Source organism: Puma concolor, chromosome A2 (genome assembly GCF_028749965.1).
Source record: "Puma concolor isolate L17-30 chromosome A2, mPumCon1.1.hap2, whole genome shotgun sequence".
Lineage (NCBI taxonomy): Eukaryota > Metazoa > Chordata > Mammalia > Carnivora > Felidae > Puma > Puma concolor.
In genome coordinates this window covers 151032835-151058996 of record NC_141668.1, presented here as the reverse complement: position 1 = coordinate 151058996, position 26162 = coordinate 151032835, and the positions used below count along the sequence as shown (strand labels likewise).

Below are 26162 nucleotides of genomic sequence, written 5' to 3'. Positions count from 1 at the left end.
CTCCCCCAGGCTTCCCCAGTGCTAACGTCTTACATAACCATTAGTACAATGATCAGACCAGGAAATTAATCTTGGGACAATACCATTAACCAAACTAAGGACCCCACTTGAGCTCCACCAGTTTTCCTACTAATGTCCTTGGATCCTGCTGTTCCAGAATCCCATCTGGGACCTCATGCTGCATTTAGTTATTTCTCCTTGGTCTTTTGCAACCTAGGTCAGCTCCTCAGTTTTCTCTTGTCTTTCATGACCTTGACACTTTCATTTTTTTTTTTTAATTTTAATTTTTTACATTTATTTATTTTTGAGAGACAGAGCGTGAGCAGGGGAGGGGCAGAGAGGGAGACACAGAATCTGAAGCAGCCTCCAGGCTCTGAGCGGTCAGCACGGAGACACGGCTCTGACCTGAACTGAAGTCGGACGCTTAACTGACTGAGCCACCCAGGTGCCCCGACCTTGACACTTTCAAAGAGTACTGATCAGTTATGTTGTCAAATGTCCCTCAATTAGGGTCCGTCCGAAGTTTTCTCAGGATTGAATCGAGGTTAGCATTTTTGACAAGAACACCACAAAAGCCAAACACCTGACATCACAGAACTCATGCGAACAGGACATATTATTAGTGGTGCTGACCTTGATCAATGGTGATGGTGACCTCTCTGCCAGGTTTCTCCTATGCGAAAATACATCTTTCCCTGTGTAGTTAATCTTGGCTTTTAATATGTGGCTTTTTAAGAGGGAACGTGTTGCTGTCATTACAACTACACGCTGTCAGCCCAGCCTGCTGCTGGCTGCAGCTGCCCCACAGATGAGAGGCAGCTAATGAAGATGAGCGGCAGAGCCGACGTCTCTGGAAGACGCCGAAGCTCTCGGTGACAAAGAGAAACAGTAGCAGTTTATTTATAGATCCACTTGAAGACAGCTCATTGTAACTACTGGGGTTGAATTTTTAAAACCTCGGGAACAAAGGCTGGCTATTTTAAACTCTCCTTGCACTTAGTTCAATGGAGAGTGTTAGAGGCAACGACCACACCCAGGCATCACTTCCAAGCTTGGCAATTCATATTTTGTGTAGCATCTCAGGACACGAGCAAAGCCTGCCAGGACAGATAACCATGACTGGCTCTGCCTACCCTGCAGAGGCGGCGGGACTCTTCTGGGCCAAAGCGCTCACCCCCAGGGAGGAGTCTAGGGAGGCTGCATCCCGTGGGGTCTCCCAGCCTCCCCTTCCTGGAAAATTAACTTGCATACAGCTGTTGTGAACCAAGGTTACATCACCTCTCTCCCTGCCTCCCCCACAGGCTGCAAAGAGGGACAGCGCCCCCCAGCGGATGCCCGCCCCAGGACAGCTGGCAGCAGCTGATCCATCTCCAGGCTGGAGCAAGGGGTTCCTGGAGCTCACAGTACACAAATATCCCTAAGGATGGTGGGAGAGAGGCATCCCAGAGCTCCTCCTGCCCTCAACCTACCTGTACCTCTGGGTCAAGACTGCTCAATCTCTCCATGCACCAGAACCATGGTGGGGAGCAGAGATTGGACTTTCTCAAAGCCTCCCAAATCTTTATTTGAACAAGAAGCACAAAGCCATATTCTTGACACATGTGAAAAAATGTGAATATGGACTAGACAGATGATAGTAAGGAATTATTAATTTTGTTGGGTGTGAAAAGAGCACTACAGTTATACAACGAAGAAAAGTCTTTATTTAGGGTAAAATAATGTATCTGGGATTAAACAAAAATACTCCGACTCCACTAAAAAAAACCAAAACAAAACGTGTGTGGGGTGGGGGTGGGGGAGATGAACAAAACAGATTGGCAAAATGCTGAAGCTAGATGAAAGGTACATGGGGGTCTGTTATACTAGTCTCTCTACCTTTTGTGTGAGCTTGAAATTTTCCACAATTCAAAGGTTTTTTGTTTTGTTTCATTTAATAAAAAAGAAAACGTTCCCAGGTGACTGGAATGAGCGGTGGCCAGGCAAGTGGGACCCTAGGAAGAAGGTGACGAGGGTCCCCAGCCGGGTGTCCTGGCACTTTCAAGTCCAGGAGGTAGATCTGTTTCAATCCATGAATGTTCAGACCAGCCTTTGGCATTGCTGCAGAGAAAGCCCCCAATGTCACCACAAGCATTCTGTGAACCCTGCAGCAATGTCCAGACCTTCAAAGAAACTAATTTTAAGATAATCTCCATGGAAACCATCTATTCTGATTTTTTCCATGGTAACCAATGAGAACATAAACACAAGCACTATCTAACACCCTTACAACACATGGGCCAACGCTGCCATCCAATCTGGAAAATATAAACTGCAAAGGGCTTTTTTCCATTGAAAATGAGAAGTACTGAAACTTCTAGTCCAGATATGCAGATTCTACCATGCTCCACTGCCCAGTCACTGCCCATACCACCCCATGCACCTGCCCCCAAAGTGGCAAACCAGGCCAGAAAGTGATTTCCTTCATTTAGCCTGGGACCATCAAAAATGCCAAAAGAAACAGCCAGGGCCTGCCTCTTGCCTCACAGGTTCAACCCATGCTGCCCACAGACTGCAGGCACGTGTCCACTGAGCTGATTTCCAGAGCATTCTGGGTTCCAGCTACATGCTGGGCACCACAAGAAGACCAAGGCCCCAGCCCTCTGGGGAGACCAGACAGACCAGTGAATAAATGACTACAGGAAAGAGGGGTTGCTCCAGCAAGCAGAGCGAGTGCTCCAGTAGGTGGGGCGGGAAGAATTCGCAACCCGCGGGCCTCCCAGGGAAGGCCGCATGGAGGAAATGTCATCTGGAAAGAAGCTGAAAGGCTGAGTATAGTTCTGCTGGAGAACAGAGGGCGGGCGGCGGGGGGTGGGGGGGTGGGGGGGGTGAAGGCAGCCCAAAGTCTTAGTCAGACTTAAGCAACTGGGTCTATTTCCACTTGTGGCTCATTTCCTCCATTTTTAGGTTTCTGGGTTTGAAAAAAATAGCATGGAACTGAAGAAGACTCTCACATCCCAACAGTCTCAGTTCTTGCCCACCCTCTCTGTTTTATAACCACACATGGCCTCTGTTGGCTCTTCCGTGAAGGAGACTTATCAGCGTGGCCTGACAGGGTTGTAGACGCTTGTTACCACTGTCAGCAAAATGGCAGCATCACAGCAGTGGCCCTGGGTCATGCATGCTTTGTAGCAAAGCATCATGGTCTCAGGATCCCATTGCACACTGTCCCATGATTTAGGCTCATTTCCCCACATGCAACGTGGAATCTCCACTGACCCTGAACCCACACTATGGCTGCCAGAGCAAAAGGAAAGCAGATAGTTCTGAGAGCCTTGAATGAGATAACAGAGCTCTCAAAGGTATGTGTGAGCGCCCAGGTTTATGCTCCCGATGTATCCTGACACACGCAGAACTAGACGCAAGGGTCCCCGGGCCTTGTGATGATTCCAGAGGCAGGTTCTTTCATCTTCATGACACTGTGAGTATCTCACCATGCCTTGCCCAGGATTTCTGAAACCATGCCTCCTGTTGGTTTAAGTCATTAAATAGGGCTTTTTTCCTTCCTGGATAGGCCTTCCTGCCACTCTTCTCTGGATAGGGAGCTACCTGTTTGTGGAATGGATGAGAATTTTCCAGTGGCAGGAAACTACAACTCAAAGGGGCCGCTCAGAGAAGGGGACGCAGCCTCTGTCTCATCCCACAACCCCATCCTCTTGCCACCACTACTGTTGCTGCTGTTTTGGGACTTGGTCCTACTCTTGTTGCCTGGAGGCACTTCCCCAAAAGGCTCCACAAAGAAGACGTTCACCTGGGGGCTTAGATGTTGAGCCATAAGCACCAGGCCATCTCAAGCTCGGGTGCCAGAGACTCTTACCTGTCAGCTTCCCTAAAGGCTCCTCAGGCTCTGGAGGATGGGAGCTGATATAGGCATCACTGTCTAGAGGGCAAGAGGCAGGAGTCAGGGATACTGAGGACAACGCAGGAGGCAGGTGAGCCACAGGACGTGGATTCAGGAGCAGGTGACTGGACTGGTGCAGCAGCACTGACGGGCAGAAAAGGAGCCAAGACAGCAAGACAGGTGGCAGAGGCCCATAGAGGGCTGCCCTGGGTACCATCCTCCCTCCTAGTGCATCCTGGCTGCTAAAAAAAACACACATCTGCCTGCCCAACTGTAAGCAGGGCCTACTGGGTGCCTCTGGGTTTAAAGAGCCCACAGGGAAGTGATGGAATTTAACGCTAGACTGAGATTAGAGCCAATGCAATACCACTTTTCCTCTTTTGGAAAGAAGTGGACCACAATTCTCCAAATTGGGCTGAAAGGGACCCAATCCCCCAAGTGCTTTTCCCAAACTATAGTTAGTCCCCACGAGCCATGTAAACTCCCCAAGATGGACAGAGGCTCTCTTCTTCCCCCTACGTCCCTGCCCAGGATGCCATGGTCACAATTGGCTAGACTGTTTTCCAGTAGACCAGTGACTCTTCAAAGTGGGTCCTTGGACCATCAACATCACCTAGAAACTTCAAATTCCTTACCAAATCAGATGCTCTGGGAATGGGGCAGGCTGTGTTTAACAAGGCCTCAGGGTGATTCTGAAGCACATTAAGGTTTGAGAACCATTGCAAGAGGCTTACTGCAATCTATGTCAAATGTTAAAGGGCCTGTCTCCTCACTGCACTGCCAAAGGCAACTTCTGCCTTCTGGTAAACACGGTAATTATTTAACATGTGCTGGGATAGCCCTGACCCACCTCCCAATAAAGTCAGTTTTAGCCTCTGGAAGGAAAAGGAGAGGAGATCTTGCCTGCTTCCCGGTAACAGACACAAGTCGGACCCTGAGGGAAGGAGCCCAGCTCCCCACACTGATCCCGGGCCCAAAGAGCCCCTCCGTGGGAAGCATCAGAATCTTTGGTGCTTCTAGACTTCACACAGCCACGTTACTCCCGGCCACTGTACAAGGATGCTCTGATTCAAGCAGGAACTTCCTTTAAATAGTAGCTCACAGGACGCCTGGGCGGCTCAGTCGGTTAAGCGTCTGACTCCTGGTTTCGGCTCAGGTCATGATCTCATGGTGTGTGAGGTTGAGGCCCGCATCAGGCTCTGCACTGACAGTGAGGAGTCTGCTTGGGATTCTTTCTCTCCCTCTCTCTCTCTGCCCCTCTCCCAATCACACAACAAATAAATTAATTAATTGTAACTTGGTAACAAATATTGAATCTATTTTTAGTCTCTGTCTTCCCACTGAAACTAAGAAACCCAGAGCACTTTCCATGACTTCCTCTCAAGTAAAGGTGACGAAAATGAAACTTGAGTGTGAAGTGAGACATCTTGTCTGAGGGCCTCTGCCACCCAGAGTCAGCAATGGCTGTTACGGCCACCCTACCCCCACCCCTGCAGGATGATCTTTTCCACAGCAAGCCCCTAAAATGGAAAATGCCCAAAGGATGTAATGTGGACCGGTGGGGAGAAATCTGAGTACAGGAATCAAGATGAACTACCTGAGGTCACAGGAGAGATTTGACCTAGCTTCACTGTGGACCAGCACACAGGGGCGGCACAGCTCTTAAACTGCCCACCAAGTTGTTAAAGGCTGTCTAGAGTCTGGCTTCCATGAAACCAACCCTCTTCTAAGACACATAAGTATCTGAGCATATTCCGACTCACCTGCTGATAAGAGCCAGACAACAATCTTGGGAAATTCAGAGCCAGAATGGGGGCCAGTGGGAGAAAGGAGAGGCTCCCCTCCAACATACATAAATTTGGGGTTCAACCCTGCTGTAAACACCCAAAATGCCTTGCCTGTCAAGCATCCCCTTGAATCCATACTTCTCCCTACTACTGAAAGCAAATGTCAGCCAGAAATCTGTTATCAGCAAGAGCCCCCAGTCCTCCACACTCACAAACAGATGGAAATCCATAAGGCAAGTGGAAATGGACCCCATCCCCTGCCTCAACTCTATGACTCTTCCAGGTAAGTGCTTGGGGTGATAACCCAGGACCCCCAGATCCTCAGCATGGGGCAAGATCCAGTGCCAAGACTGGAATCAGAGCCCAAGAACCCCTAAGTCAAGCCCCGTGTAGCATCCCAAGACAGAAATGTGAGAGCAGAAACATGGGTGCGGGAGGTGGGGGGGGGCTTCACCCTCAGAACCAGAACTAGGAAGAAACAGGCCATCCTCAGAGAAGGCTGAGACCTCAGATACTGTTAGCTAACCCAGCCTCCTCCCCCTGGGGGCAATTCTAGCACTGAGGCTCTGGGGGTCCCAAACACTTTACTTTGAGGAGTCATGGGGGTGGGGAGCACAGACGACTTGGGTCTCTCATCAGGAAGCACAACAGATTCCTGCAAGGGTCTAAAACCCTCACTGGACCTCACAAAGACGACCTGCAGAAGGGAGTCAACATCGAAAATTATCTAGGTCAGAATTGCCCCCTTTCCTGCATGTTGTCTCCCTACTCCAACAATCTCCCCAACTGGGCAGGGGGCTCATCCAGCCCTCAGTCTGACAGAGGAAGGAAGAGGAACATTTTAAAAATAGCTAAAGCTTGGTGAGCACTTGCCATGTGCCAGGCACAGTTCCAAGTGCCTGCCTGGCATGTACCACCTCGTGAAATCTCATGAAGGAGGGCCTGGTGCCTCCCCATCTGAGGTTGAGGGAGAAAAGCCCTCGGCCCCTGAACTCAAGGTTACTGTCTGAACTGGAAGGCAGCCAGCCCTGACAACTCAGGAAGTGTTTTTCAGTTTTCCTGAATTACCTAGAATTCTGCATTCTTCCCCTCCCACCTGCCTAGCACAACCTTCCTTCCCAATTGCATAATGGGCTCTCAGGTATTTGGAGGAAAGGCAAGAATAAGAGTAAATCAGAATAAATGCATCCTTGTTAAAAGTGGTTTAAAAATGCCTCTATGGTTGAAGTAAAAACCAGTCCTATGGTAGCTGGGACTTGGGAGGCAATGGCCAAATCCAAGGCCAGCCAAGACACAGTGGCCCTGATACCTCAGGGATGGCTCCGAAGCACTAACGGCAGGAAGGAGCTAGAATTTGAGTAGATGAGTACAGGGAGGAAACACAGAGGCCAGGGCTGCAGCACAGGACAGAGCTAAGCACCAGACCCTTAAAACCCCCAGCACAAGCACCTGCTGCAGATGACTCGTGGGGGTCCCACTCTCTGCCCCGACATGAGCCCCTCTGGGAGGCACTCACCTGCTTGCAAGCAGCCCTCCCAACCTCCCTCTGGCCTTGCAGTATGTCATGGGGAAGAGCATGGAGCTTCCTGCCCACCTCGGCCCAGCTATTAGGCTGGAGTCCTTCCTCTACAGCCTTCCAAGCAGAGAAAGCCCCCCAGCCACAGCCCTAAACCCTCTCCTCCACAGCTCAGCCAAGAACAGAGAGAAAACGGAACCCTTTATTCTCATTCTGAAGGGCTGGGAAATGGCTTGTGCTTTTCAACATGAAATGTGCCTAAAAATAAGCTGTGAATTTCAACCAGAGGTTGAAAATAGCTCTGGCAGTGAACAGAGCTCTGTTCAGAGGGAGCTCAAGGATGGCCTTCATTCCAAGAGTGAGAGCTGAATGCTGCGGCCCGAGCAAGGGTCCTGGGCAGGGGGCTTTCCAGGGCAGAGAGGCCATCACATGCTCGTAGGGCTGCCCTTGCCATGCTCTGTTGGCGGGCCTGTCTCTGGCTTTAGATTGCCATACTCTACCAGACACAAGGTACCTGGCCTGGTGGCTTCCTAAGACGCCCCAAATGCCCAGGTGTGTCTCATGCAGCTTTAGGGTCCAAGGGCCAGGGGACAAAAGGAGCTAGAGAGGGAGGGGTTATAAGATCCAAGAGCTCCTGGGGCACAGGCCAAGCCAAGCCACCCTGGCCAGCCACCAAACCACTCACTGGTTACTATCTTGGAGCCAGGGAAGCCAGCAGGCAGGAAGGACAAGAACACTCCAATTGTAAGTGAAGAATATCAGGTTGCTAAAGGTCTTTTTTTTGTTGTTGTTTACCATCACCTCTGGAAGATTCCAAAGTGTGACAGGCCAAATGACATTTTTATAAAATAGACTTCTGCTAGAAATAGGCTAGAGACCCGAGCCACAGCTGCGGGGATAAGCCCAAATCTGGCCCAATCGAGCAGGCTCGGCGTGGCCCACCCTCTGTGCCGTCTCCATGCCTTCTGCCACAAGGACATCCCTACCCCCAGGCTCATTCCCACACTCCTCCCGCTTCTGCAGCAGCCTCCCTTATGGGCTCACTCCTGAGGTAGGAGTTAGTGCAGTGATTCTTGACTGGGGGCCATTCTGCCCCCCAGGAGACATTTAGGAATGCCTGAAGACATTTTTGGTTGTCACAAGTAGGGGGGTGGGGAGATGCTATTGGCAGCTAGTGGGTAGACGCCAGGGATACTGCTAAACACCCTACAATGCACAGGACAGCCCCCACAACAAAGATTTATCTGTCCCAACGGATGAGCAGTGTCGAGGCTGAGAACCACTGGGTTACTGGAGGGACAGTATATGGATAGCCAGAGGGGCAGGGGCTCATCGGATGCACCGGCTCCTGGCACGTGGCTGTAGAGCACCTGGGTCCCAGAGGAGCTGAGATGCCCTGGCCAGCCATGGGATCGGTTACCACATCTCAGTGCCACGGAAGCCTTTGGGCAGGAAAGCTGAGATTATACTCGTCAGCTTCCCTACCCACCATGGGGGCAAACCTAACCACCAGGCGGTGCTGGCTCTCCCAGGCTTGGGAAGACCAAAATAACTCTATGGATGGCGGCAGTGATGGCTGTGCAACAACATGAATGTACTTAATGCCACTCAACTGTACGCTTAAAAATGGCTAACAGGAGAAATTCTATGTCATGTATATAAAATGCAACAAAACAAACAAAAAATCCCTTAGCTCTCCTCTTGGCCTGGGAGTCCTGAGATCAGACACACTCCTACAAGTGTAATCCACATGGTGTGCAAGCTTTGGCATGGGTGTGTGTCTGGATGAGGGCCCATACATCTCTTCAGTGTCCCAAAGGGGCTTGTGACAAATAAGGGAAGAGCCATAAACAAAGAACAATTTCAGGACTAATAAGTCAAGTCACGGTGTGGGTCAGCAGAGTTCAGCTCTGTCATACATGGGGTACTCAGAGCCCGCCAAAGGGGTACACAGGTCCCATCGTGGAAAACAGAGGTTTGGGAAGAGCAGGTGCTTTGTCTAGGACCAGACAGCTAGGGTTCAGACCCAGTTCTCTGACCCTAGAGCCCATATCCTTTCCTCTGTTTGAGTACCATGTGGTGATGCCCAGTGGAACTGACTACAGCTCTGTCGTGGGCCTGAAGGTAGTAGGGGAACAAATGGTTTTCCTGAGCACTGGTGAGTACTGGCATCCCATCCATGCCAAACTCTGCCCTGTCCTGCTGGCTTCCCCCACCCCGCACACCTTCATGCTAGATGATCAGGCCCCACAGCTCTGGGATGCAAGGGTGCTCCACACCCCGTATCTGAGCAGGACTGAAGGGACAAGAGGTGGCTTGCCTGAGCTACTTCCCTAATAGCCACAAGAAAAGGAGCACAGGATTCTCCCCTTGCTGATGGCTACTGACCATTCCCAAGAGACAGGTGGCAGTGCCCTTCCCTGGGATGGGGAAAAGCTGACAGGCAGCCCTCTGCCACCTGCAGCTTCCAGCTCAGTCAGCCTCGCTCAGAGGGGCCAGCGTGGTGAGTCTGTAGGTCCAGTCATCTGGGGCAAGTGACTAAGTCCCAGATGTCTCATCTGTGAGTAAGAGTAGTAACTTTGCCCACCCAGCCGGCCAAGGTAGGGGATAAACAGGGCAGCACACATAAAGGCCTTGGCTGGACCTCATTCATTGCGAATGCCCAACAGATAGGGAACAGATGCTACAGACTCCATAGGATCCCAGTCCTGCAGTTTGAAAAATGCCTTCTAGGGGTGTCTGGGTGGCTCAGTTGGTTGAGCGTCGACTTCGCCGACTTAAGCTCAGGTCACGATCTTGTGGTTTGTGAGCTTGAGCCCTGCATCAGGCTCACTGCTGTCAGCACAGAACCTGTTTCGGATCCTGTCCTCTCTCTCTCTCTGTCCCACCCTGCCTTGCACTCTCTCTAAAAAAAGAAACATTTCAGGGGCACCTGGGTGGCTCAGTCGGTTAAGCGTCCGACTTCGGTTCAAGTCATGATCTCACGGTTCGTGGGTTTGAGCCCTGCATCGGGCTCTGTGCTGACAGCTCAGAGCCTGAAGCCTGTTTCAGATTCTGTGTCTCCTTCTCTCTATGCCCTCCCCAACTCATGTTCTGTCTCCCACTGTCTCAAGAATAAATAAACATTAAAAAAAAAAATTTAAAAAAAAAGAAACATTTCGAGAAAGAAAGAAAGAAAGAAAGAAAGAAAGAAGAAAAGGAGAGGAAAGAAGGAAGGAAAGGAAAGGAAGGAAAGGAAAGAAAGGAAGGAAAGGAAGGGAGGAAAGGAGGGAAGGAAATGAAGGAAAGGAAAGGAAAGGAAAGGGAAGGGAAGGGAAGGGAAGGGAAGGGAAGGGAAGGAGGGAGGGAGGGAGGGAGGAAGGAAGGAAGGAAGGAAGGAAGGAAGGAAGGAAGGAAGGAAGGAAGGAAGGAAGGAAAGGAGGGAAGGAAATGAAGGAAAGGAAAGGAAAGGAAAGGAAAGGAAAGGAAAGGAAAGGAAAGGAAAGGAAAGGAAAGGAAAGGAAAAGGAAAGAAGATAGATGCCTTTCTAGGTAGACCAAACAGCAGCAAAAAGACCACCATGCAACCCAGTCATACCCCAACAAACCCCAAAGCTAACAATCAGCTATTCATTAGCAAACGTGGAGGAGAACATAACCTCCCAGCTAAGGCAACCCTTGGAAGAAAACTTTAAATCTCAAGCTGGCCTATTCCTAGAGGGAGCCCCAACACACAGGATGGGTATGTTTAGGGGGGTGTGGGTGTGTGTGGGTATCTCACTGGGGTGGGGGATCCCTCTGCTGGAGCCAAAGAAAGCTCAGGATGGACTCAGAGACTTCCTGGTTCTATTCTGGGCCAGCCTTGAGTTGCTGGGGGCCTTGGGCAAGCCGCTTCCTGTTGTTCAGGCCAGTTTCCGTGGGTGGGAGAGGCTACACTGCCTCTAGGGTCCAGGAGGGAGAGATTCAAACAGCTTATGGCCACTGGCACTTAAAACCTTCAGGGCTCCACATCCTTAGCTTTTAAAGCTTATTTCAGCCAAAGCTGAATGCAACTTTATTCAATGAGATCATATCAGTTCTCAAACATTTTTTCCCCCAAAATATTTGTCAAAAAATACCATTAACTATCTTAATTCGGGAACACCAAATGGCCTTTTACCGACAAAGGTACTAAAAATGGCTTGTGGCTGAGGAACTTCCTTTCCATGGTTTAAAAAAAAAAAGGGAAGTGAGAGCAACAGGGCTGGGCCTTTCCCATCCGTCCCAGCTGTGGCCCAGGCCCCACGCCCTCTAGGAACCTCCCGCAGGGTCCTGTGGCCCAAGCCTCAGCAGGGGACAGGTCCTTCCTTTCCTCAACCATCAGTAGCATATGCCATGGAAACACCCCCTGACCAAATGGCAGGGGGCCTCGGCACCTGCAGTCCTCACATCTTGCTTGTTAATTCTAGATTTGAAACAAAGTACAAGCGCCAAAGTATTATTCACCGTTTGCCATGACCACCAGAGTTTCAGGGCTCAGGACATACCCGCTGAGCCACTTACCAGATTCCTGGAGGAGGTGGCCAGGGTGGCTGGGGGCCTGTGCACTTTTGTGACTTCTCCATAATCGACAACATCAAAGTTACTCTTCCAAACCATCACCTGCCAAGACCCACAAGCACAGAGAATCAGGAGGAGAAAAACCCTTGCCAGTCCTACTTCATGGAAAATGCGAGCCCAGAGGCCACCTCGAAAGTTCTAGGCCAGTGGCAGGATAGTCCCCACCAGACACCCCAGCTCAACTCTGGGACCTGCCCCACCTCCCAGGCTTTCCAGACAGGCCTCGAGAAGACCTGGGTGTGCCATCAGGATGGACTCACTGCATGCTGCCACGAGGCCTTTGTACTTGCTGGTCCCTCCCTGCCGTGTCCCAGCCCAAGTGTAGCTGTCTCCTCAAGCTAGAGTGTCCTCTTCCACAGCATCTTCTCAGAGAGCGCTTCCCTGGCCTCCTACTAACTTTTATCATAGCTCTCTACTTATTTCCTCCATAGCATCAAACTCCGTAGTTATTTAACTTCTTTGTCCCTCTTCCTCATTTATCATCTGTCTCCCCACTAAAATAGAAGCTCCCGAGGGTTGTGGCCTGGCCTGTTACACCAGACCACTGCGGTCAAATTCCCGGCTCCGTCCCTTACTGTGTGGCTCTAGGCAACGGATTCAACCTCTCTGTGACTCAGTTTCCCATTTGTGAAAAGGGGATGATCTTCTGACCTCACAGAGACAGCTTGGCACAGACACTGGTACCCAGGGAGCCATGGGCAACACACCCCTTATTCCACAGTCCACTTGAAGGATTTTCACATCCTAAGGCTCCTCCAACAAAAGCTTGGCAAACAGCCCTGCTGGGGAGCAAGAACGTTCCTATTGGAGAGAATCAGCCCCATGTGGCTGCCCTCTGCCAGGGTCACTTCCAGTACAGCAGGAATTGTGGAGCGTGGCCAGTGCTCAAGTGAGACCACAGAAAAGCCCTGTGTCCAGGTAAGACGAAAACTCAGCACAAGCAGGACACTTTCCTGAGGCTGTTTGCCACTCCTAGAGAAGCCTACCGTTTACCACTCCCTGAATCATGGCCATTAAGGTCTCTCATTCCTCCCGCCTACAAACAGAATTAGCACACACCCCCTTGTTCACAGGGCCATTTGTAACTGTGCTAGTCTTGAAAAATTCCCGGGAATAGAACAGTATTACGAATGTGAAGATTCAAATGTCTCTCCAAAAAGGCTCTCAGAGCAGACTTTAATAAAGCAGCCAGGGAGCTGATAGGAGTGGCTGCCTAAGGAGGGCCCAGAGTGGGCGGAAGCCCTACTTTCTACCAGGCTGCCTCTCGTACTATGTGACTTTCTTTTACCATGACTATTTCTGGTATGACTCTACTGCACTATTTTCTCTTGCTTAAGCAATGAGCCAGGCCTCCACACCCAGGGACAGCTCAGGGGTCCCCTTGGTCTTCCTCCTCCCTTGTCTGGTTAGCACAGAAACCAGTGCTGGTGGGGGGAGACACACACTGCCTCTTATCCAAGCCATGCTGAAAGAGCTTCCAACAACCCTCTGCTTTCTTGGCAGAAACTCGACCCGGATCGGTCCACGGGAATGGGGTTGGGGCTCACTGGAAGGCCAATGGGACTTTTCTGGCTGAGCAGAGCTGTGAGGCCCAGCATCAAGAGAATGAACATTCTGGGGGCACCTGGGTGGCTCAGTCGGTTAAGTGTCTGATTCTTGATTTCGTCTCAGGTTGTGTTCTCACGGTTCGTGAGTATGAGCCCCGCGTCAGGCTCTGCGCCACCAGCACAGAGCCTGCTTAGGATTCTCTCACTCTTTCTGCCCCTCTGCCACTTGCACTCTCTCACTCTCCCAAAAATAAATAAACGTTAAAAAAAAAAGAGACAGAGAACATTCTGGGCAGGAGGTACCTGGGCTGATGGGCAGAAAGCTTGGGCACACAGGGTGACAAAATGGGACAGGACCTCCTCACACGTGTCTTCTCCCTGCAGCCATGCAGTCTGAAAATCTGATCCCTCAAAACTATTTGCAGAATAGGAGCAAAGAGGGCAGATGACAGAGGTGGGGGCTCCAGGGCAGCCTGATCTCTGTCATCTGCTGAGCCTCAGTTTCCTCATCATACAATGGAGGGACCAGAGGCCCTGTCCACAGGGCCGCCATGAGGATTAAATGAAATATGAAGCTTTTGCCACATTGCCCACATTGCCAGGCTATGTATGTATCCTCTGATTATCTCATCAGGAAAAAGAAATTATTAAGAACCTTCATTTTAACTTTTTCATGGCAATGATAGCTCAGGATCCTTCCAACCCATGCTGGTTTGAGCAGTTAGGGTTTTAAGATGCTGCCACAGGGTCAGCACCCCTAGGAGACCTGCTTTAAGGAGACGAGCACCCTGGGTCTAAGTACCCCACCCCAAGTGCCAGCCTTCATGGTCGCTGAAAGACACCAAGGAAGCTAGTGAAACCTGGCCTATCCTCAAGATGCTCTGACCTCCTGTTCTCTTCTGATAAGTACCAGCCAACATGTCTTAGACCAATCTTTACTTACTTGTTCATCAGAACCTCCAGAAGCAAAATACTCTCCCGTTCTTGAAAAAGCAACAGTGGTGGCTGGACCCTGTCAGAACAAACAAACAAGAAAAAACACCAAAGGTCACCGTAGATGCTAAATGCACAGGAAGAAAACCAGAAGCTCCCGAATGGGAGCAGCAGCAGGACAAAGGGCTAAGGGCCTCATTTAGCCCCTTGTCCTCCCTCACCTTTGGCAGAGACACCTGCAGAGCTCAGCCATGAGTGTCACTGCTGAGGCCTCTGCTCCCCACCACCACTGATGGCACAAAGGCCAAGCCAGGGGGTCATAGGTGGGCAGAAAGCCCTGCTGGGTTGCCATCACGGTGCCCACTTCCCAAGGATAAGATGGAGGTCGGACAGGTACACTGACTTATCCCAGGCCCAGCACTGGCACCAGAACTTGGGTCCCCCTGGCCCAGGTCGTGCTCCTCCCCGACACCACCCTGCAGCTGACCAGAGAAGTGTGCAGCCCTGAGGAGGAGCCAATGAGCAGAAACGGGGTGCAGTCAGGGAGCCCAGGTGACATAAGAGGCCAGAATCAGGGTAGAAAGGAGGCTGGGGAGGGGGTTATGAAAGGTGTCTGAACAGAGGAGCAACGAGATGTCTCCCTCTAATGTGCAAATCACTTTCTTTATGTTAGGACCTTTGGGGAAGAAGTACCAGCTCCGGCTTCCCAGGTGCTGAAGGTCCACATGACCATCGGAAGGGACACGCCAGACCTGTGCCACGCAGTACTTTGAGGGCCCGTGAGTTTATCCGGGCTTGGAGCAGGGGTGCATAATCCTCCAGTAAAGAGGGAGGGCTCTTCCTCACATGCCTGAAATCTGCTGCAGAAAGATGCACGGAGCAAGAATCTGTTCACACACCACCGTGAACCATCTCTTCCTCCTGGCCAAACTTTCAGTGTGGTAGTACTTGGCATTCCCAAAGTAAAACCAGATAAAACAGATTCTCTCCTAACTGATGACAGCATGGCCACTATTACAAAGGCCACCTCAGTTCCTCCAGACCAGAGCAGGGAGCAGCAAGAGCCCCAACTGCCCAAATGAGATGCCTCCGGCCATGGGGCAGACATAAGAGGTGGAGCCATGGACAAGAGGAACACTAGGACACACCTCCACGATGCTGGAAAAGACAGAGAAGTTCTGGGCTAAAAAACGGATCTGAAGTCATGGAACAAGACCAGCTTCTGCCTGCCCAGAAGAGACAGGCAGGTGGAAAGATGCCCCTGGGTACGCTGGGCAGGAAGGAATATGTACCCCCACACTTCCCCATTGTATCCACGGCCCCTCCTCTCCAAGGTGCCCATAATGAAGGTGGTGAAGAAGAAAGTAAGTACAAGGCCAGCTAACACTAACCTGCACTTACCCACTTCACCTTCAGAGGATGGTTTGCACGCTTACCCTTCCTACAGGTGATGCGTCCCAGAGGAGAGACCAAGGCCCAAGAGGTCAGAGACAAAGCCTCCAGCCTGTGCCTCTCTCTACCTCCTCTCACAGATGGGTCTCCGAGGGCCTGGGGTTCAGGGCAGTCGGGAGTCCTATATGGCCATCCAATAGGACAAAGGAGATCCATTCTTATGATGGGGAATGTCAATTACACCAGGGAGTGTGAAATGCCAGGTGCAAGGCATCGTGAGCCCCAAGTGCAGGGCCGAGTGCGGGAGGGAGCAGATCACGCGTCACCCTAATACTCTTCCGGGTGAACAATCCCCAAGGGTTAACACAGTGGGGTGCGGGATGGAAATTTCAGGTGACTTTCACTTGATTCTTGGAAATCTTTGTTAATTCCTCATACTTCGAACTCTTGAACAGTGAGTATATGGTATTGCTATGTTAATATAAAAACAAAACAACAAAGCTATTTTCATTTTGAGGAAAAACAAAAAAGGAAGAGAGAAAAGAGAAGGAAACCAGGACACGCAGTGTCAACAGAGACAGGCTCTTTGCCTGTCCAGAGCTCACTGAGGAATAGCGGGTTTCCAAGAAGTCAGAGCAACTAAGGAACCAAACAAATATTCATCAGCCAGTCTCCTTTCCTGTTGTCACTCAGCCACCAGATGCCAAGTTGCCGACAAGATTCTGGAGGCCAAGGGCGCCTGGGTGGCTCATTCAGTTAAGTGTCTGACTCTTGATTGTGGCTCAGGTCATGATCTCACGGTACGTGGGATCTAGCCCCATGTCAGGTTCTGTGCTGACACAGAGTGGCGCCTGTCTTTCACTTTCTCTCTCCCCTTCTCAAAATAAGTAAACTTAAAAAACTTGCTGGAGGACAAGCAGTGGCAGCACCACTGAAGAAGGCAGCCGGTAGCCTGTGGCATGGTGGGGGACTGGGACCAGAAAGCAGAGGCTAGCACTTTCCCCGGAGTCCAAATGCCAGGAAACTCTCTGGGGATGATGCCAGCAACATACAAGCAGTAAGGGGAATCTTGGGGGTGAGACCCACGGTCTTCCCCAGCAGTGCCCATTTACCCAGAGGATTGCTCAGCTCCCACACCAGGTACCTTGGTGTTCCTGGAAAGAGCAACATTCCACAAACGCTCTTGCCTGTCTGTCTGTGGCCCACAAAAACAACCCCGGGGAGCAGGTGGCCCTAGGCTCTGCTGTGGGACAAAACCAGCAGGGACTAGAACGCAGACCGAGCTACTCCACCACTGACAAACATCATCCCAACCCTTCGGCACCCAGACAACCCCGGCCCCCACCAACCTCGCCAGGGCCCCTCCTCCTGCCCTCACTGGTGCTCCAGCCCCACCGGCCTGCTCAGAGGTCCTCACTTCGAGCTCCAGTCTTCTCTTGCTTCAGGATCTTTCTGTGACCTCTGGCATTGAGCTCTTAATTCAGTTATTTCTAATCTCTCTCCGTTTTAAATAAACTCCTTTAAGGCTACACATTTGCCTCTGATTACCACCCTAGATACATCCTCAAAGTTTCCAATATGCACTATTCTCACTGGTGGCCACCTCCAAACATTTAGTTTCCACAGCGATTTACTCTTTAGCCCAGCAGTTACATTTTGGAGTGCATTGTAGCTTCCAAACCATGGGGACTTGACGGGCGCTTTTGTCACAGACACTGATCCAATGTGATACACGTTGAGAACATTCTGCCTTCAAGGTGGCTTATTCTTTTTGGTTAATCAGTTACTCTCAATGCATTAGTTCACCAGCTCAGGGCAGGAATGTTGCCAAATTGTTTCTTCTCCCAGGCAAGACCCAGGGGCCTCTCCAGAGACTCCTGAGTATGACTCTGAACTCTCTGCTGAGACTTTAGCAGTGTGGTCTGAATGCCAGAGGTGTTTACCTGCCTGAGATCCTGGTCCCCTCTGGCTCTAGGCCATGTCCACAGGTAGGATGCCTCACAGGCTCAACCAGATCCTTCCCTCCCTTTCTGGATCTGGCCAGCTTTGGTGAGACCATTCATTCTGCTTGGTCGTCATGAGCACTGGATGCAGCCTGGCCTCCCACCCCACTCTCCCTCCTGATGCAGCTGCATGTGGCCCTCAAGGTTGGCTAGGCCCACACCCAGTCACTTCACCAAACACCATCTTTGCCTTGACAACCTCCAAACCAAGAGCCCCGCACAGTCTGCTTTCTTCACTCTTGAACAGCAAGGTGTTAATCAAGAAACTTGAAAAAAAAAAAAAAAAAAGGCAAAACAAAGGAGCCCATGGTGTTTAGCTCCCATAGCTTCTGGGTGACTTTCCCTTTAGGGCCCCTATAGCTGGTCCAGACCCCTCTGCTCTCCTCACTCCCTTCCACCGGACTCCCTGAGGCCCCTGTGCACCTGAACTCTGACCACTGTGTCCACAACAGCTATGCTGGCAAAGACCCAGCCAGGTACCCCATCCACCACCACCTCACGAGGCTTTTGTAATGTTTTTCACTGGCTACCAGCCAACAAATAGTAATGTCACAACACATGCCTGGTGTCAGAAGTAACAGAAGAGTGACCATTAAACAAAGACATGGAGACCAAGGAGGCATAAGCGGCCTCTGGTGTGGGAGCCCTGGTCTCTGATTCCCCAGGCTGCTTCTTCCACAAGCCCCACACCAGGGAGGCTCCTGCACTCATTCACCAGCATCTTGCTGTGGGCTGGCTCCTGTGTCTGAGTAGTGGCCCCGTGGACTAGGAGTGGCCTCTGGGAAGAGCTGGTGCCCAGAAATGCTGAGGCTCTCTCCTGACCTTGGCCAAGGACACCTCCTCCCAATCCTCAACCCTGGGCTGCTGGCAGGGGACAGAAGGCCAGGCAGCCCTCTTGGTTTACTCAGGTTGGAGTACATGAGCTGTTCTCCCTCGTGATGTCCCCTCACCTCTCCCAGGAGGTGCCCAACCATCCAAACCAGGTCTGAGCTTCCCAAGCATAAACCTAATTTTCCAAAATGAAATGACTACACAAGGGGCCACAGAGTGCCGGAAGAAACAAGGTGGCAGGGCGGGTGGGGGGGGGAGCACGTTCAGAGAGCCTCCTTCCACCTGGAGCCACCTAGGGGCAGCCCATGCATCCCAGGCCACTCTGTCACACTGCCGCCTCTCCTCCTTGACCATGTGTACCCCTTTACTGCCACTTGCCCAGCCCCAGCCTAGGCTCTGGCATGACACAAGCTCCCAGGGACGTGGGTGGATCCCGTGCCCTGAGCCTGTGATTTCACAGTAAACAAGCCTAGGAGCACAGCCCTAGGTGCAGACAGCAGCGCCAGTTCTGGGTTCTAGGCCCTTAGTTGGATGGCTGCTCACCTGCACCATGAGCCAGCTGGGGTGCGTGGAACCACATGCCCAGTGATTCCCGTGCAGCTCAGTCACTCCACAGCAACATGAACGCCAACTGCATAGCCATAAACACCAGATTTAACTCCCACCCACGTCCCGCCCACCATCCTCTCCCAAATAGCTCTGGGGAGTTAAACCAAATGAGCATGGCTCAAGATTATGTTTCAGAAAATACAGAAAAATAAATCTGTATTTCTAGCACACTGCCCCCACACTTGCCACCCAGAGCTATGGGGGCCTCGCTCAGGGCACAAGGTTTCAAACAATAGCTGTACTTGCTGGGGAAGTCCTTCCTTCTTCTGCTCTTCCCTGCTGCAAGGTGAGGGGTGGGACAGGATGAAGAGGCCCCTGTGTGCCCTGACACCCCTAAGTCTATACTGGATTCAGCAAGCAGCAGGGGCTCCTTAAAGTATAAGAGACTCTTAAAAAATGAGAACAAACTGAGGGCTGATGGGGGGTGGGAGGGAGGAGGAGGGTGGGTGGTGGGTATTGAAGAGGGCATCTTTTGGGATGAGCACTGGGAGTTGTATAGAAACCAATTTGACAATACATTTCATACATTTAAAAAATAAAAAAAAGAAGCAGGGGCTCCTTTTCCTCTTGCTTAAGTGTCAAAGCTGTGGCAGATTCCCAGGGCAAGACCTTCCAGAGCCCCAGAGAGGGCACTGGCACGTCTGCCAGGCCACTGCCAACAGATACCTGGCCTGTCCTCCAGGAATTGGGCCGTAGAATGTGGCCTGACAGGCGGGACTAATAATGGGCACTGCAAACAGACCTGTGGACCAAGGCACCAGCAGGCCACACCTACTCAGAGCAACTGGTGGGGACAAGTACATTCAGAGGAGTCACCACAGGGACAGATTTCAGGAGCTGTGTGACAAAAGAGAAACCAAAGCAAGAGGATGTTCTGGGGGAGATGAGGACAAGACTAAACAAAAAGCCAGATAAACCCTTGAAACACTCTGTGGGAGAGTGGGTGGAAGGAAAACAGGCACTCCCATCCCAGCGGGGGAGGGGCTGACGGCTATGGCCCTGTGCCCATAGAAAGGGATAAAGCCATCAGAGTCCCCTACCATGGATTCACTTTCCTACTGAAGACTGACTGCCCACCCAGGGTGCCAGAACCAGGCCCATAACAGAAACGTTCAATGGCCTTTTATTTATTTTTAAATGTTTATTACTCATTTTGAAAGAAAGAGAAAGTGTGTGTGAACAGGGGAGGGATAGAGACAGAGAATCCCAAGCAGGCTCCATGAAGTCACGGCAGAGCCTGACGCAGGGCTCGATCCCACGGACCATGAGATCATGACCTGAGCCAAATCGAGTTGGACACTTAACCGACTGAGCCACCCAAGCTTCCCATTCAACAGCCTTTTAAAGAGCTCTCACCTAGAGCAACAAAAGATCTTTTCCAAGAGCTGAAGTGGAAAGGGACCAACATCTGTGAGGATCTACTATGTCTGGTGCTGGGGAATGTAGACACACCCTCTCCTGTTATGAGGCAGATACAGGAGTTCTTACAAATGAGCAAAGTCTTAGCAAAGTCAAGGTCTTGCCCAATGTCCCAGGGTAAGAGGCAACGCTGGAATGGCCTGACCTTGATGCCCAAGGCCTTTCCTCTCATCTGCAGCCTCCTGAAACCCAGACTTAACTGAACAAGATGTGACAGTACTCATGGCTTTTCCAAACCAGAAACAGGTGGGTACAAGCTATTTGTTCCTGGAAATACTGGGGTGTTTCCTTAAAAAGCTGGGCACCATCACTGACCAGATAAGGCTGTATGAACCCTCCTCAACCGAATGCATCCTAGCACTTGGCCTCAAAAAAAGAAGCTGGTAAAGGTGACTGGTGCAGGCTCTTTACCAGCTCAAGCCACAGAGAGAGAAATTGCTCCTGCGTTCCCAGGGACAAAGGCAGAAGAGAGGGCAATGTACCACATTCAGGCTGGCAGCGCCCTCCCTGCTCTGTCCACTCTCCACTTGGGCAGATTAGGCTGGAGGTAGACGGCTACCCAACTGCTCAGCCCCAACCCCTGCCTTGGCAAAGGGGTCAGTGTCTGCTCAGGTTGCATTTGGTAACTTGCCACCCGCTGCCTCCTCATCACTGAGGCCCATCACAGCTGAAGCAGCAGAGCTATTGAGGGGCCGGGGCCCAAGGACTTGAGCTAGCAAAGGGCTTGCTCAGCTCTTAGGCCTGCCACCCAGCAGCCAAGCACTTGAAGAGACTCACACGTGGAAGCCTCTGTAGAGCCACAAGGGCCACAGCTGCAGCCAAGGAACTATTCCCAGGGTACAGTCTGTGTGGCATCAAATACCCATGGGACAGGAGTCTCTCTGTCCCCAGCTACATCCCCTGAATGGCCCTTTGTAGCTCAGAGTCCCAAAGCCAGGACTTCAGAAGAAAAGCACCAGAATCCTCGAGGCCCACAATAAGCTTATAATTGACATCCACCTCTAACCTCACAAAGTGAGCCAGCCTCACATGGGCCAATGGGAGGTGTGACCAAGTGCATGCTAGAGAACCACCAAACTGCTGCTATGGTCAGACTCCCAGGTTGACAAGCTGCCCTCAAAGCAGTACAGAAGACCCAGGCTGCATTGGGTGATCCTGATCTTAGCTCTGGCACTTGGCAAGTGGCTCCGTCCTGGTGCCCCCATGCCTTTAAAAGACAACTAAATAGATGGGGCACCTGGGTGGCTCAGTCAGTTAAGCAGCCAACTTTGGCTCAGGTCGTGATCTCACAGTTCGTGGGTTCAAGCCCTGTCGGGCTCTGTGCTGACAGCTCAGAGCCTGGAGCCTGCTTTGGATTCTGTGTATGCCTCCCGTCTCTGCCACTCCCCTGCTCTCACTCTCTCTCTCTCTCTCTCTCAAAAATAAACCTTAAAACACAACTAAATGGCATATCAGACTTCCAGCCTCAACCCAGATAAGAAAGCGTCAGCCCAACAGCACTGCTTCCCCTGACCCTTCTTCTCCACGCTGTTGCTCCCTCAGTGCCCCGCCACAGGAGCTGGCTCAGGCCCTGCCCTCACGCGGGACACAGGCACTTCCCTGGCACATACCCAGAGCCCCCTCCCAGCTGAGGGCTGTCTCACCCCCAGCATTGGCTTCCTGTGGCTGGCTTCTCTCAGCTGGTGTGCCACCCCCTGCCCAGCTGGCCCTGCCTTTCTCACAGGTGTGGAACTGAAAGCAGGAGGGGGGTGTGCTCCAGTTGGCCGAAAAAACTCAATAGCCTTCCCTCCCACAGCTCTCTCCGGGCCACGCCCAGGGATGGTCACAAGGAGGTCCTCCAAGTCCAAACCAAAGTTTCACTTGGTTCCCTCCTGCTGAATCAGAATGAGGTCATGTAGCAGCAAGGCTGGGACACAGCCGCCACAAGGCCTGCTGGCCTCCTCCACAGATCAGTGATCTAAAGACAAGAGTGAAATCACAACTTGACATCTAAAAGCTGTGTGTGGGGGGTGCCTGGGTAGCTCAGTGGGTTAACTGTCCAACTTTGGCTCAGGTCATGAGCTCATGGTTTGTGAGTTTGAGCCCCATGTCAGGCTCTGTGCTGACTGCTCGGAGCCTAGAGCCTGCTTCGGATTCTGTGTCTCCCTGTCTCTCTCTCTGCCTCTCCTTCACTTGTGCTCTCTCTTTCTCTCTCTCAAAAATAAATAAACTTTAAATAGATAAGTAAAATAAAAGTGGGTGTGTGAGGCAAGTGAGTACTCAGGGTCGAACCGTAGAGACATGGATACTTATCCCAGCTCTGCCACCCTAAGCTGCATGGGACCCCGACAATTCAAACCACTCTCTGGGCCTCAGTTGCCCCATCTGGATCAAAAGTACTTTCAAATCGGCCATCCTCATCTGTGGGATGGAATCCCTGGGCACTGAGGACCCAGTGGGGACCCCTGGGGCCACTCAGTCACACACTTCAAGAAGTGGCTTGTGGCAGCTGGGCCTTATGGGGGCACTTAGCCACCTCCTGGAACAGAATGTGAATGCTCAAGTCACCACACAGCCCAGGTGCAAATCTTTCTGGAAAGGTAGACCAGGGAATGGACTTCATGATCAGGGAGCCCAAGAGGACTATACATCTGCATGGGGCTATGTGAACCCAGATGTCCCTTGGCCTAGTTCCCACATTTCCAGGTTCAACGGCAGACAGGCAACTGCGCCGTCTCACTTGGTCCCTGTTTCACTTCTCCAGAAGAAGGTCAATGGGTTTCCGTTATGTGCTTGATGCTGTGCCCAAACACAGGACAGGCACTTAGACACCACATTTCTAGGGTTATCAGGCTAAGAGGTGAGTCAGCTGTTTAAAGAACCTTTACACACACACACACACACACACACACACACACACTGAAAGCCCTGGATGATCACTTGGCACACATCTGTTTGCATGTTTCTGGATATTGCTTTCTTTCTGTGGGGAGCAGGAGAGACAGCACCATTCAGGTGGTTTTCAAATACCCTCTTTGGTTATAAGATCTCAAACTGGTTACACATGAATCTGAATAACTGACTTGCCAAAGAAATAACAAAAGTGGCTCTGTAACAAGAGCAGAGGTCACCCAGCCCCGGGGCCACATATTACACCTAGATGTGCCAGTTGCTGGGAGAATGAGACATGTCCTGCACTGCAGACATGTGACATGGAGGACAAGGGGTCACCATGGGCTGAGGGCAGCAAGGAGCCTTCCAGGTCCCAAGGAAGCAGAAGACAAGGCCCATGCTCCCATGCCAAGCCACAGCCAATGGCCAATGGCCCCCGTGTGCCTGACTCCGATGGCGGTGAATCCAGAGCCCTAGCTAGACACCACACCTTGCTCCCTGCCCAAGATACACGGGCACCCCAGGGCCTCCCTCAGCCCTCAAGAGCCTGCCCCCCTGCTCACAGGTGGAGAAGGTGACAAACTGACAGCTCTGGTCTCTGCACCCCATGTCCAACTTGGGTGTGGCAACTATGTCCCAACAGGAGACATTCTGTTCTGCCCAGCAGGAGACAGCTCAGCCATAACTGGGGGCTGGTGTGGGGGTGAAGGTGAGAGAGTGACTCCCAGACCGGCTTCTAGGAGAGCGGCAGGCAGCCCACCTCACCATGGCCCCGCGCCTGGCCACTGCCCACTGAGAGAGTCCAGGGCACCAGCTGCATTGGCGAAGGTTGCTCAGAGAGGTCCCTTGATTCAATTCCAGGAATTCCCAAACAAACACACAGGAAGATGTCCATCCTAAGCACTCGTCTCTGAGAGATACCTGTTAGTTTCTATCTCCAAAGGCATCAACATCTGCAGAACCCTCAAGAGACCCCAATGGCAATTCAGGGCATGGGGTCCAGGGCTCTACTCAACCAAGGGATGCCTGAGGTCACTCAGGGGGCAGATTCCATGTAGCTCCCTGGGATAAATGTGCCAACCATGTCTGAATGGCTCCGTCCCACTCCCAAGTTAGCTCCTGCACCCCCTTCTCAGCTGCGGTACCAGGCCCAGCACTTCTGCCGGAGCTCATGGGCCCCATGAGGGGCAAACCTGTTTCCGCCCTTCGCTCCACTGCCCAGACTGTGAGGGGACCACAGAAGCCATCCCCAATGGGCTCCAAGGGAAGGCCCACCTCAGATGAACCACAGCCCTGCATGTGCCTCAAGGCGGCACCTTCGCCTCCCTCTACACCACTCAGTGCCAGGCCGATGGCCTCACCTGATGCCCGTGGAGAGTATAGAGCAGCCGGCCCTCCATGAGGTCCAGGATCTTCAGGGTCGAGTCGCTGGAGGCCGTGAGCAGGTAGTTTCCGGATGGGTGGAAGGAGAGTGCATTCACCGCTGCGCTGTGCACTAGGGAAGGGACATCTGTCAGGCACTGGCTGGGAGGCCAGGGGATACAGCTGAAGCCCAGAGATGGGCAATCGGGACCAACCGAGGCTCGGCTCCAAGGAGCTATGGGGAGCCCCACAAGGCTTTCCCAGAAGTGCAGCACAGCACAGGAACAAGAGCAGACTCATCCAGAGCTGAGAACCAACAGCGGGAGATGCAGGGCAAGCGGGCGCACAAGCGACAAGGCCGGTGGGATCAGGTGATTCCCCCACCTCTCACAGCACACAGAGTGTCGAGCTGGGGCAGAATGGAGTGCTCAAACGTAATGCTCCGTCTGTCTTTCATACTGCTACTCAGGGGGAATGAGGTGGAAAAGAAATCCCCTGAAGTCCCAATACCATGCCCCTGCCCTACAAGAGTGTGGGGCAGGCAGACAGACGGTAAGACACGCTCAGGAACTAGTCAGGCCTGGGTTCCAATCCTGGCCTCCCTGCTGGCCCACTTTATGACCTTGAGCAAGCACCCTGACACATCTAAGCCAGTTTGTTTCTCCTGCTGGATCATGGCACTCACATGTCAGGGGTGCCGTGGGGATAAGCCTGCCTATGGGGCCTCTGTACAGAGTGAGCCCTCAGATGTGCCTCTCGGCTGCCCCTGGTGTCACATGCAGTTTCTAGGTCCTGCCACTTTACCCAACACTCAAAAGCTCAATCCCATCCATGACTTTCTTTTCCCCATTGGCCTGACCCAAACCCCACTATCCGTCCCGGTGTCCCTCACTCTGCAGGATCCAGCCAGCCCAGCCCTTGACAGCTCTCCAGCCTGACAGCTCTCCAAGTATTCCCCATGGGCCCAGGAGACCCTTGCCCACCTCTTCCCCTGACCTTGAAGCTCATTACTCAGTTACCTCCTCCGAGAAGCCTCCTGGCCTCCTGGGGGCCACCCCCTTGAACTGTCCTCCTGAAGCACCACGAGTCTCCAGTGGGTGTACTCCTCACAACAGTGTTTTACATTTATGTGTAACTATTTCATTCCGGGCTGGGTCCCCCATTAGACTGTGTGCTCTGTCAGGTAGGGGCTTGACTCAGTGTCAGGCACTGAGCAGGACTCAGAAAGCAGTGGGTGAGTGGGTGAGTTGGACCCAGGCAGGCCACATGGGGACAACAATGTGAGCATCAGCTACATTGCAGCTTCTAAAGCAGCTGCTGAAGACGACCCCGGTGCCTTCATACCCACTATTCAGGCCTGGGAGGGGACATCAGTGGGGATAAGATAACCGTGGCCTGCCAAATCAGAACAGCCACAAACAGGCAAATTCTAAAACCA

At 52.0% G+C, this 26162-nt stretch overlaps 1 protein-coding gene and 1 long non-coding RNA gene across 5 annotated transcripts in view; one reads left to right on the top strand and one right to left on the bottom strand.

Annotated features, from left to right (window-relative positions):
* The window catches only part of POC1A (POC1 centriolar protein A), a 100712-nt gene that overhangs the window by 34459 nt on the left and 40091 nt on the right, over positions 1-26162 (bottom strand). For all 4 annotated transcript variants that reach the window (XM_086698048.1, XM_025916093.2, XM_086698050.1 and 1 more), the window contains 3 exons: positions 24724-24857; positions 14248-14316; positions 11701-11799 (listed from right to left, as the gene is read on the bottom strand). In XM_086698048.1, coding sequence (XP_086554174.1) covers positions 11701-11799; positions 14248-14316; positions 24724-24857 — 302 coding nt within the window. The remainder of the gene's footprint in view (positions 1-11700; positions 11800-14247; positions 14317-24723; positions 24858-26162) is intronic.
* On the top strand, positions 14596-17160 carry LOC147583595 (uncharacterized). The gene is made up of 2 exons (XR_015248375.1): positions 14596-14813; positions 14911-17160. It is a non-coding gene; the product is annotated as an uncharacterized LOC147583595 (long non-coding RNA).